This window comes from Alligator sinensis, unplaced genomic scaffold, assembly GCF_000455745.1.
Source record: "Alligator sinensis unplaced genomic scaffold, ASM45574v1 scaffold1416_1, whole genome shotgun sequence".
NCBI lineage: Eukaryota > Metazoa > Chordata > Crocodylia > Alligatoridae > Alligator > Alligator sinensis.
The window spans coordinates 455,297-468,084 of NW_005842714.1; the positions used below are offsets into that span (position 1 = coordinate 455,297).

Genomic DNA, 12,788 nt, shown 5'->3' on the forward strand with positions numbered 1-12,788 from the left:
AAGAAGGAAAAAAGGAAAAAAAATACACAGACACTGTTACAAAAAAGAAATCCCCTCAGATATTAAAACTGTTCTGTTGTGTACACACACACACACACACACACACACACACGGATATTAGTGGTTACCAGTTTTTTTGGTCTCTGAACAACTAGGTTCATTAATGTTAACGTGAACGTTTTGTTCTGCTCTGCATATTGTCACATTTACTCCCATTTTCTCTTTCCTGAAACTGCCAGATGTATTACGTGTAAATATAAAATCTAATAAACGTACTGGTTTCATGAACAGAAACTAATAATCTTACACTGTGAAGGGATAAAATGATGAACAATAAGGTTTTTTTTCCCCCCAAAGAGAAAAATAAGCTAAATGTAATTCTTTCTTCCTCTTTATCACATATAACTTTCTTACCCTTTACAGAATATTTTAGAACAAGGAAAGCTGCAGGCAATGACCAATGATCCACAGAGAACTGTATGCTTGACATGTTTTTGTTATATTAAGTGGCACAGGAGTTTTCTGGACACAACATGGAAGTCCTAGTCTGATGGGCTATAAATTATTTGGATAATACTCCCAGATTTATATGCGATCCACATTTTCAGCCATCTGACATAAAAGTGTAAGTCTGATTATACACTTCTCTCTCTCTCACAGATGGGAAAACAAGGCAGTATTTTTCCGCAAAGTTAATTAGGGGAGCTCTTTGTAAATCCCAGGCATATCATACTGTTTCCTTTGGGGAAACAGAGTTTTGACAAAAAGGAGAGGACTATTTCCTGAACACAGTGAAAAAGGTAAGAGTGAATGGACAAAACCGCTCATTTAAAGATCTGCCCAGCTGAGGCCAGACTTTCAGTTCAGAGATTAAATACAAAGTTTTGTTAAGGCATTCAAATCAATATGGAATCTCAAAAGGATTACTCTGCATAATCGCCTTATTCATGCTAACTGTTTTCGCTCCTCAGAAATTTAACAACAGGTGGGAAGGGTAGGAATTAGACTCTTTGTCCACAATCAGCACACTGCATATTACTGAAGTATGCCTGTACTGAGGTTGACTTTCAAACCAAAAAAAGGAAAGATACCCAATTCTTTGTTCACTTGCACTTTATTTGGTTATTTTGCACACAACTGTTCAATACATTACCATTCCAGTTTTGTACTTGTTAACATCTTTACACTGATGTATATGATTACACAAAAATGGGGCTGAAAAATGGGATTGCTCTCTTATAGAGAACTGAGAATTTGGCTTTACATTTTTAGCTCTGCATCAAAGACTGGAGTTTCCTTTATAATTCAGGCATAACAGACTTCAAACTTTGTGACAAAGAACAAAGACTGTTATTCTACATTTTTGTACAGTGCCTGGCACAACAGCTTAAGCCTTGGGGCACAACCACAAAAAGTAATACAAATGCAAATATTGTAATTTGGTAGATTGCTTTCTTAAGGATTGGAATACATTTCTAACAGCAGAATGGAGCAACATTTCTTGATTACTGCCAATATAATACTAATGGAATGCACCAATATCAGAATATTTTATGGTGAAGTGGAATCTTGAGCATGTGTTTGCTTGGGGAAAAAGAAAGAAGGATTACTGGACACCAAAGATGGGGGGAGGGGTTCTACTAATAAGAGAACCTATTCCACTGTGTCATTCTGGACTTCATGGAACAATAACTGGATGTCTATAATGACAGAATGCCAAAAGCACGCTACCCTTTCCCAGATGTAAGGACATAAGGAGACAGGCTATCCCCAAATGCCGTCTCCCAAGCTTGGCCACAAGAGCTCTTCTGTGCCTTTCCTTCACCTTCTTTGAACTTCAGAGCATGCAAGATTTAACTGAGAAGCTGGGTTCAGGATAAGTGAACCCGAGATTTTAGGAACTCCCTTGTTTTTGTAGTCCTTACCTGGTTATATTATAAACAAATTTCTTCTCTGGCAACTGTAACAATTTACAGGTTTCCCTCAATTTATGGGGTACATGCATTCCTGAAGAATGGTACATAAAGTGGACTTGCTTTATAATGGAACAAATAGGGATAGGTTCCCATGGCCCTGAGGGAGGCTGGGACTAGGGAAGGTGCTTGGGGAGGGGTGCTGCTCCCAAGGATGCACAGCAGAGGGAACTGGCAGTCGGTGCAGGGTGGCGGGGGGTAACAGCTCTTGCTGCAGCAGGGGCTGGGGTGAGTGGGAACAAGTGGAGCCCTGGGGAGCATGGCGCTGCTTGTCTGCACTCACCTCAGACCCTGCTGCAGCAGCCCTGGGAGCAGCTGGCACAGAGGGAAATGTTGCTGGGGGTGGAAGGGTGGCAGGTGCCTCTTGCTGCTCTGTGCCCCCTGGCAGGGCTGCGCCGGGCTCTTCCTGGGGGCACGTACCTCCCGGATTTGTGCATGGGATCACAGCAGGCTGCTGCAGCTGCTGCCAGCTGCTCCTGGGGCCACTGCAGCAGGGTCTGGGGTGAGTGTGGACAAGCTGCGCTGTGCTGTGTCGCCCGGGGCTCTGCTTGTCCACACTCACTCCAGCCCCTGCTGCAGTGGCCCTGGGAGCAGCTGACACCAGCTGCCTGCACCACAGCATGGCACAGCCCAGAAGCTGGGGTGAGTGGGGACAGGTGGATCCTAGTGACTGCAGGCAGCTGGCACCAGCTGCTCCCGAGTCTGCTACAGCAGGGGCTGGGGTGAGTGGGGCCCCAACCCCACGGCCCTTTCTCCTCCCCCCACAGACAACGGCTTGGACAGGGCATGGGGGGTACCTATGCTGATCGCATAAGAGCGAATTTACCTTGCATATAACGAATTATGGGTCTAAAAATGCACATTGTATAAGAGTGAATTTGCATATACACAACCTGCATAAAATCAAGGGAAACCTGTACAAGAAAAGCTTCCACCTTCCAAAACATCTGGAAGCTATTAAGGGTTTAAATCTAGAAATGTATGCTCCATTATCTCAGCCAAAACTGTACTTGCCTGCTGCACCTGTCTTACACAAATGTGTAACAGGGGACCCTGTCTTGTTACTGAGTGAGAAATTGAAGGCTGCTCCTTTAAGCCAAGCTCAAGAAGCAGGAAGAGGCAGGCTGTGGGCAATATAATAAGCCCTGCAGCAAAGGCAGAAGGGGCAGTCTGACCCAGGCAGAGCTGGAGGAAAGAGCTCTCTGGTGGGAGCAGAACAAAGCACTGTTGGGAACTAGAGACTGATTGTGCTAACTGAAGGAGTTTCCTGTGCATGAAGCTGAGAAGCAGTACCAGAAAGTGGCAAGGGAACTGTGAGTAAGCCCAGAAGGGCCAGAGCTCATAGGAGCCAGCAGGACTAGATAGCAGCCTGGGAAAGGTTTTTAGAAGAGCTGCCCACTTGCAACTTACCAGTACTGCTCATTGCATTTTGTGAGCTGCAAGGCTCTTGCTTATGAAAGCTTATGCATCTCTGAATTAGTTTCTAGGGTGTAACTAACTTGTCTTCTGCCTGAAAACAAGTAAAGGTAAAGAAGCATGGACTTTAGTGCTTATGGTCATAGAATTTGTTTCTCCTATGCTGGTTAGACACCTCTGTTTTGGGTTTCTCCCTTTTGCAAACAAATATTGTGTGTGTTCCTTGGGAAGGAACGTGTTCTTGTGGATATAAGAGGTCACAAGGAACTAGCACACAACCATTATTTGCCTTATTTTGTCTTGGATACATAGTTCTTTGCCTGAATCAGTATACTCTATTATCAATTAAGTGGCAACATCTTGTTGTAAGACAATATGCTTGGATTTGGTTCTCTTTTTTTCTTGTAGGCTTTTCAGTAGAGGATCCTGTAGCATATGGAAGATATCAATGTAAGGTTTGGTGGTCTTTTGAAACACCTGAAGAAATTGGCCACCTACCAAAGATTCTGTAGGGTGGGGTGGCGTGGCATATTAGCAAGTCCTAATTAACAAACACTTCAAAATGTTTTTCTTTTTGAAAGAAGCGAGGGGAAGAAAAGTGATAGGAAAAAGCTTAGCTGATAACAATAATATCTGTCTCTTCCCCATAGTGTCTGAAGAAGGGCAAGGGAGACATTTACAGTCGTTTTTCTTGAATGGCTTCTTGGCTAGTTTGGAGTTTCTTCAAGGAAGTAATGTTGTAAGGTGTGGTAGCCTGGAGCCAGAAATGGCACCCCCTAAGCACTGCTCACAAAACAGGCAAGAAAAGCTAGAAATCTGAAAATTTTAAGCTGCTAAATGAAACAATCCCTTGTCATTCTGTAAAGGAAGGGAAACAAGTCAACAGAGCATCTGTGATCCTCCATGGAGGCTAAAGAACTAAAACAGTTTAAAAAATGACCAAGGGAAGTCCTACTTCTGCAATTTATACCCAAGTCCTGCTTCAAGTCCAAATCACTACAGCTGTAATAAACAATCATAAAACAGTAATGACCTCTCACCACTCGGTCAGATTACAATGTAATCCACTTAAAATTGTATGAATGAGTCTAGTACAGACTAGTTAGCACATCAGGATAAGTGTATAAATAGATTAATAGTGCATCCTGTATAGCCAGATATAGAAGGCATTTACTTTGAGAAAAAGAGAAGGGCTTATATATTTAGATTAAAGCATCATTATGAACTTCAGTCTCCTGTTAATGAGATTTTTATGCTATAAATCATATTTAGATATTACTAAGTTTAAGATCAAAAGAATTAATTCAGCTATCAGGACATCCCATTCAAAGAAAGAATAAAATTCTTCCCACTGGGAGCTGACTTTGCTGTATTTCAGCTTCATACAGAGCATGCCTTTTGCATCAGACTGCAGAGAAGAAAGTCTCAGACAAACTTCTGCATCTAATGAAGAGATTTCAGCAATACGTATTAAAACAAGTGGTGGCAAGATATTTTAACACTGTTGTATACAAGACTGATTCTTGCATACTAGTTAGTTTAACAATTCAATATAAAAAGGAGATTAACCAAATAAATGAAAATTAAGAAATGCCAAATATAAGATGGTACCTGCAACCATAATTGTCCAGAATGCATACATAATATGATATGGTCTGTAATTACATAATAACATTTTTCAAACAACTTGTACCAATTTTTTCATGTCTGTTGGTGGGCAAAAGTTTATCAAGAAAATTTAAGTGTAAGGGAAACTAGAAGCAAATTAAAACAGCTCTCACTAGAAGTGGTGATATTTCTTAAGCACATGTTTGCATGCAAATTTGTTGAAAGAATTTAATGGGAACGAGCTCCCAAATATGCAATGCTGCCTTGTTTCCTTAAAGAAAAGTGAGTGTGGGGAGGGTCAGGGAAGGAATACAGGAACTAATCATATAGGTTCAAATAAGCCATATTCAGAACACTTAGCACTGCAGATTAATTTGAAACAAGAGTGGCATTCACATTCTCCAGGAAAAGTTTTTGACTAGCACACTTTGAAAGTAGTAGCACTACATCAACAACTATACAAAGCCTCTCCTCCCCCTCCCCAAATTTGCAGGACAGGTATGGCAGTCTACATACATACTTTTTCTACGGGGCTGAGATGGGGATGTTGATTGTGAAGTATTGCCATTTGTGCCATTCTCATCTTCCTCCTTAGGTTCTACTTTTATTTCAGGTTTCTTTTCTTCAATCTCCATTGGCTCCTGCTTTGGCTCTGTCCCTTCCATCTCTTCTTTCATTTGTGAAGATCCTTGTAAATCCTCCTCCATCTTAAGAAAGGAAACTAGATGAAATTTCATCTATAATGCTTCAAACAATGAGTTCTATAAGCTTAGGGTGTCACAACAGCACCAGCCAATTAGGGATTTTCATAGAAAAAAAAGAGACAAAAAACATACTTTCCTTTAACTAACCTTTCTGTCAGCTTAGCTCACATTCACACATCTTATTTTAGGCTCTTGCATATTATTACTTTAATTAAATTGAAGCAAGTGAAGCAATTTCACTTACCTCAGTCTTGGGTTCCACTTGTGTTTCACTGGGTTCTGGCTCAGTTTCTTCATTTTTAACCTCTGGTTTACTTTCTAGCATTGATGCATCAAGTCCCAGTTGCTGGGAGTTGGTATCAGTACTAGCAACTGAGGCTGGGGTGGGCACCCTGTTATCAACACTAGCTGCTGCCTGGGAGAGCTAATATAAAGAAAGGTATAAAATACATACACTGAAAAAATGGAAATATTTTTTCCTTGCAAGAGGGATAGCACAAAATTATATATAAAGACAGTACAAGACCTGAATCTGGGAACTCACTAAAATCAAGATCTAGATAATTAGATCCATACCACAAGGTTCTGTTTATACAAAAGGGAACACAGAAGAATCTCATCTGATGTAGCAGCATATACAGTTAACAAAGCACGTATACTGGCAACAGTACACATATCTTCACCACACACACTTTGTCCCCATTTTTAATATCTCAGTGCAAATATAATGATCATGAAGGTAAAAAAACTAATGATCCCAACTAAAGCCAAACAGCTTGGACAGATTATATACAAGCCTCCCACACATAGCTGCAGAAATATTCTGTGTATTTTACTCTTCACAATAGAAATCACAAACTAAAATTGCTGTTAAGAACATTTAGATGGATGCATTTTATGTATGCAGATTATTTAAAAAAAATATTTATGTATATATTTTGATTCATCTTCTACTATAACATACAAGCAACTGTTATAACTCTATAAAAGGCACTAAAATGTACATGCATAGTGCTATATAGGGTAAAGAGTACTTATTCGGTATTTAGGGGTTTTTTTATACTTCAACCAAAAACAGCAACTGATACTCACTGGAGTGCCAGGAGGTTGTTGTGCCTGCACAGACATTGGCTGTTGCTGAGATGGCTGTGGGGTTGGCACGGATGGGGGTTGTACTGGGGTTTGAGGCTGTGGTGTAACTTGAGCCTGGGCTGCAGTCTGTCCTGTTGGTGTGCTTTGTGTCTGTGTTGCATTTGGAACCGAACCAGGTGTTGGGGTAGGGGTTTGCCCTGAAGATGAGACTGGTGTGGATGGCTGAGTAGGTGCTGCTGGCTGAGGAGGAGTTATTCCAGTTGGTGTTTGGTGTTGGATAGGTGGCATGCCAGCTGCTGTGGATACAGGAGGCACAGTCTGATGCAGAGGTGGCTGGGTCACTGGTGGACATGACAGCGTACCGCTCTGTGGTCCTAGCATATTCACGGAGTTAGGAAGGGTAGCACTGGAAACCTGCCCCTGCTTGAAAGAGACACAAAAGTTTTGATACATCTATTCTACCTCAAAATTCTAGTCATGTTCTCTTTAAGAGCATTAAATATCTTACAACAGTGCCAAATGTAGATCACCACATCTGTAATTTCATTTATACTCAACTTGTTTTTACAGTAACTCTTGCTGTTGCACATGAAAAGATTCTGAACACATCAGAGAGCTTTTCAATGCCTTCTGCTCAAACCTGAACCTTAAATCCGATTACATTCTGCTCCTTTTATATATTGTTTTACTGGAATAAAAGGACTAGAACCCAGATTAAACTCCCACCATTGACAGAATAGTCAATAGCAAGCCATTCAATCTTTAAATTGTACTGGGCTGAGCATCGTCTAGAAATTGGAGACTATAACATGCCATAAAGCTACCCCCAAACCCAAACTATAAACTGTACTTGAGACTTAGTGGTTATATCTGCCACAACTGAAACACACAAGAGACAACAAAATGTCTGGTAACTGTTTTTATCCTAACTTTACTATTTCAGAAATTATATCACGTATGAATCTACATTTCAGTCAAACACTATTATAAATGTTCTGTTTGCGCGTGCAACCTAGGAAAGTGGGGGCCAACTTTTTGGCAGGTGCACCACAAATTAAGCCCTCATGCCCTGTTTAAGTGTCAGTCTGATCCCTTCCCCTGCCTGATCTACTGTCTGTTCCCAGGCCTGTGCTCCCTGCCCTATATGCTGCTCTATTCTTTACTCCCTGACTTATCTACTGCTGCTGTGCTGCCTTGCCCCTTTGCCTATCTGCTGTACACCACACATTGGGCACCCCTGACCTACAATGTGAAAGGAAGAAAAGTGGAGAGTACATCCTGCTAATATATACAGATCTTATTTCTGCTTTAAAATAAGGTGCATAAAAGATCTGTGTATCACAATAAACCTAAACAACATAATGTTCACTTGCAATTAGAACTTAAAATGGTTAAAACTGCTTCTGTATTGCCCATCAATTCTGAAGGGATACCATTACACTACTCATTGTTCATTTAAGAGACTCCTGGAGGGTAGAAATTTATCTTTTTTATTTAAAAAAAGTGCAGAAATGTTTCTTTTGCTAAACAATTAGCAGCCTGACTGACCTCTGCAACAACCTGGAGAAGAATATGACTGATGAACAGTATTTTCCATTCAGATGCAGCAACAAGGTTAAACAAAGTAATTCTAAAAAGGTTTCTTGGGCTATATGCTTTCTTGACACCTGTAATTTAAAACAGCTCTGAAGACTGCACATAAAAAAGGAACATATACATGGCTGAGATGTAAAAAAAAAAGCGGGGGGGGGGGAACGACAACACTGAAAACAGTCTCATGGGCTAAGAATCAACTTTTCCTGATGTTCCCTCCTGAATTTCCTTATAACTGTTTTATGGATTATAGAATTTACATCACAAGTCGGAGGAATATTTTCCTTAACAAATACACCTAAATCAATTATGTTCATGGAAACATTTGGAACACAGAAGACACTACACTGCAAGACAGAGTGAATGAAATGAAGGTCTCTGATAAGTCAGCTACTTGGACAATTAAAACAACTACTGGATATACAAAAAATAAAACTGAGTAAATTAAGCTAAGATAACCCATCTTGCAGAAAATGAATTCTACCTGAGAAACTCCAGCCTGAGCTGCTGACTGACTCATGCCTACAGTGTTCACATTCATAGCCCCACTGGATGCCGGAAACTGATTTTGAGGCAGGAACTGGTTTTGGGTAGGAGCCTGACCCATCATATTATTGGAATGAGCTCCCATCATGTTCTGTGGTTGAGGCATTCGGGAAGGAGACATTGCCATCTAAAAATTAAACACACTTCAGTTATTTAAAAAAGTATATAGCTATAAAGGAAAGAATTCTAGATAATTACCCATAAGATAAAAAAAGTATACAGGCCAAATTTTGACCTCAGTAAATTCAAAGAAACTTTCAATAAATAAGCTCAGCATTTTGTCCAAGGTGTTAATAGGCAACTAAGTTACTTTCAAACAGGGGGAAGAAATATTCCAGCTATATTCAGAATACTACATTTTATGCTGGTCTCTCAATTAACACAGACAAGTAACATACTAGAACTCTTTCCACTTTCATTTTCTGAAAGAATGAAACTAAATTTTCATGGAGCAACAAAGGAAATAATACTGGATGGCTATACTTTAAAGCACCAAGTTTCTTCCCAAAACTTTGTGTTGTTATACCTCTGGTATCTACGTGTGGCAGCATTAAATACTGGAAACAACAAATAATAAACAAAGTCAGTAAAAAATCTGATAGAATGACGAGACCAATTTCCCTGAAATCATTCATTTGAATTGCAAACTAAATAAATTGTGTAATATTCACAGTAGTATGAACTCAGTTTTTCCTTAAGATACCTGATAAAAATTGAGGTATTTAATTCTGAGATAATTAACCAATAAGATTTCAAAGATAATACATTTTAAAAATAACAAATACAAACCGCTGGAACAGCGCCCATGTTGCTCATTTGTACAGGATGGTTCATTGGAGAAGCTGCACGGGGTGCCATAGGTGCCTGTGGCATCTGTACATTCCCTATGGACATGGGGTTAAACTGATTCATTCCTGCAAATGTACCCCCAAAACAACTCATTAGGAACAAATCACCACACATTTATGTATAGCACACTCACCAGCCTGCAGTATCATAACTGAAACTGCTTAAGGTGAAAGATGTTGCCTAACAGTGACAGATGGCAAGTAGATTGGGTAATTACGCTCCCCTTCACCCAAGGTTTGCCTCACATTATCAGAAAAGTAAAAATGAATCCTCACTTTAAAAAGTGGGCTTTGTTACTGAATGCAAAACTGCCAGTAATCAAAGAAAGCAAACAAGGAGAAATAGGCAGGGGAAAACCAAGTAGGGCAAAAGAGTTAAATTTGTCTTAAAATCCATCTTGGCCTTAGGGGGGCAATACTGGAGGTGTTGTTTAAGAATGTAATGGTACTATAATGATAGTTCTAGGAAAACTTAATGTGGTTTCTTAAATACCAAAGTTTGCATAATAAGGGTGGTCTGCTGTTTATTTCATTGTAATTTTCAAAGTAAACAGAAAAAAATACACCCTGAATACATGAAGGCAAGCCATTCCCCAAGCACTAATACAACCACAACCAGCAATTACGGAGAAGCATGGCCCCCTCTCTTTCAAAATCCCCCTCAAAAACACATCCTAAATAATGCAGTCAATTTTGGTAAATGAAGAGTTTTATTTTAGGCTCAATGATATTTACTGATGATATCCAGAAAGACCATCTCCTTCCCTAACCAAAATAAATAACAAACAAAAAAATGTTAAGAGGACTTCCAATGGGGACATCTCATGATTGCAACACAAGCTTCAGGTTAACAGATTCCATAAAACTGACATTAAATCAAGAATAGGCTAAGAGCTGGACTACATTTTGGGAAGCTGAAATACCAGCAAATTTTTAGGGAAAAATAGCTGAGGGAGGCTACACCAACTGCCCAGAATGTATAGGGGATATTAGTTAATGATGAAGAAGTTCCCAATTAAATATCTTTCTAGCTCATAGGGTTAGCTGACAGAGAAGTGATCAAAATGAAAATGGTTAAGTACACTTAAAAATTACAGGAAAACAGACAACAAGAACAGAGTCTCTTCCTCTCATGTTGCTAGCACTCCTGATTCAGTAAGATAAAGTCTGGTACAGTATAATAGTGAATGCAGCTACTGACAGGAAAAAACACACATCTCTCAGACAAACATACACATACTCCACCCATCCATACACAAGATCTGAAAGGAAGACACAGAAGAAAAGCAAACCAGAAAATGCATGTTTTGAGCAAAACTGACTTAAAGAAAAATTAAATACCTTGAGACACCTGCATACGACTCATAGGCACATTTGGCATGGACATAGGTCCATCTGTAACAGAAACAAAAGAAAAGATCAAAACTGTTTCTCTTATTTAAAAAGTCAGAACTAGTTTAAAAGCACAGGGACATTTGTGTCAATTTAGCAACATACAGAAGTAGCATTCAAATTAAATGAATTTTATAAAATGTTGTCCCACCCTTCTTTCATTTCCCTGACCCCATTCATCTTCATGAACAAGTACTTACTTGGAGGTCTTACGGGCTGTGCCTGGCCCATGGCAGCAGCCACCTGTGGGATACCTGGTGGCTGAGCTCCTGGGGTCTGTAAGGCTGGCTGGTTACCCAAGATCCCTTGTTTATGTAAACGACTCCTCCGTTTCTCTTCTAGTTCCTTTTGTATCTTATAGATTTTCTCTGCTAATAAGTGATAGTATTCATCCTATAAATGAGAGATAATATTCAGTCAACTCTTGCCTCTATCAAAGAGACAGAACTGACACATTTTTTCACATAGAGCTGTTTATTTGAACAATTACAGCTCTTGTCATAAACTAGATGGAACTTATTATTCTAAGAAACAGTGAACTTAAAAAAAAATCTGGAAAATTAAAAGTTTCTCACGATGATTCACTATCTAAGTCTATATTTCAAAGATAGACCTTTGCAAATCATGCATGGATTTTTACAAACGGAACAGCTGTAGGTTTTTGGAAGAAAAAACAATATGAAAATTCAGTTGTTTTCAGTGGGCCATAGCTAAGTAGATGCATACTTCTAGAGTAGGTGTTTCTATAATGCACTTATCGTCCAATCCAGAGTCAACACTGAGAGAAGCTGCCTACCTTTACAATTCTATAGAACAAACTTCTGAAAGCTGCTGTTAACTTGGTGTACATGAGAAGATCAATTTAGAAATATAAAGAATAAAACTGTCCTTGTTCCGTATACAATTTATCTGACAAGATAGTTGCTACTGAAAGGGAGGGAGACAACTAGTGAGAAACAGTGACCAAGATGAGCAGATGTCTAAGGACATATGCACAAGGAAAAATCCATTTTGTCAGATGTATAGAACAAACAGGTGAACACGTTATGCTTACTTGAGGATACTGTGTTCTTTATGGTCTGTGCTGCCATCATGGGTCTGCAGACCTAGGATTTACTTAATTTACAGTCTTTTTTGTGTATTTATTGTAAAGAACAATCGAGTCCAGTATGCAGAAAGGCAGGTTTCCCTGAATCCTTCTAAAGCAGTGGTGCTCAATCTTTCAGCCCCATGGGCTGGTGACACGAGGCTAGTCTGTGGGCTGGATCCCACAGGCAGAGATGGTCCGAGGGCATGGGGTCAGTTCATGGGAGCTATCTGCTGTGCCAGGCCAAGCTCACATGCCAGATCTGGCCATGGAGCAACCCTGTACACCAGCTGTTTCATCAGGCCTCTATAGGACTCCACACGGGGCCAGAAATTTGGCAACAGGGGAGCAGTGGCAACAACTGTCACAGCTCTAGAAACTGTGGTAATTAACATTGTCACCACTCTCCCACCACCAAATTTCTGGTCCCATTGGGAGCCACATGGGCCAGAGGTTGAGAACCATTATTTTAGAGAATTAAAAACATTCTTTAGTTGCTTAGGTTTCAGGGAAAGATGGAAAGGGTCTC

At 39.9% G+C, this 12,788-nt stretch overlaps 1 protein-coding gene across 1 annotated transcript in view; it reads right to left on the reverse strand.

Annotated features, from left to right (window-relative positions):
* The window catches only part of CREBBP (CREB binding protein), a 190,440-nt gene that overhangs the window by 65,093 nt on the left and 112,559 nt on the right, over positions 1-12,788 (reverse strand). The window contains exons 11-17 of the mRNA XM_014524970.1: positions 11,373-11,565; positions 11,122-11,175; positions 9,722-9,846; positions 8,871-9,059; positions 6,794-7,213; positions 5,946-6,125; positions 5,518-5,704 (exon numbers count right to left, since the gene is read on the reverse strand). Of these exons, the coding sequence (XP_014380456.1) occupies positions 5,518-5,704; positions 5,946-6,125; positions 6,794-7,213; positions 8,871-9,059; positions 9,722-9,846; positions 11,122-11,175; positions 11,373-11,565 (1,348 nt within the window). The remainder of the gene's footprint in view (positions 1-5,517; positions 5,705-5,945; positions 6,126-6,793; positions 7,214-8,870; positions 9,060-9,721; positions 9,847-11,121; positions 11,176-11,372; positions 11,566-12,788) is intronic.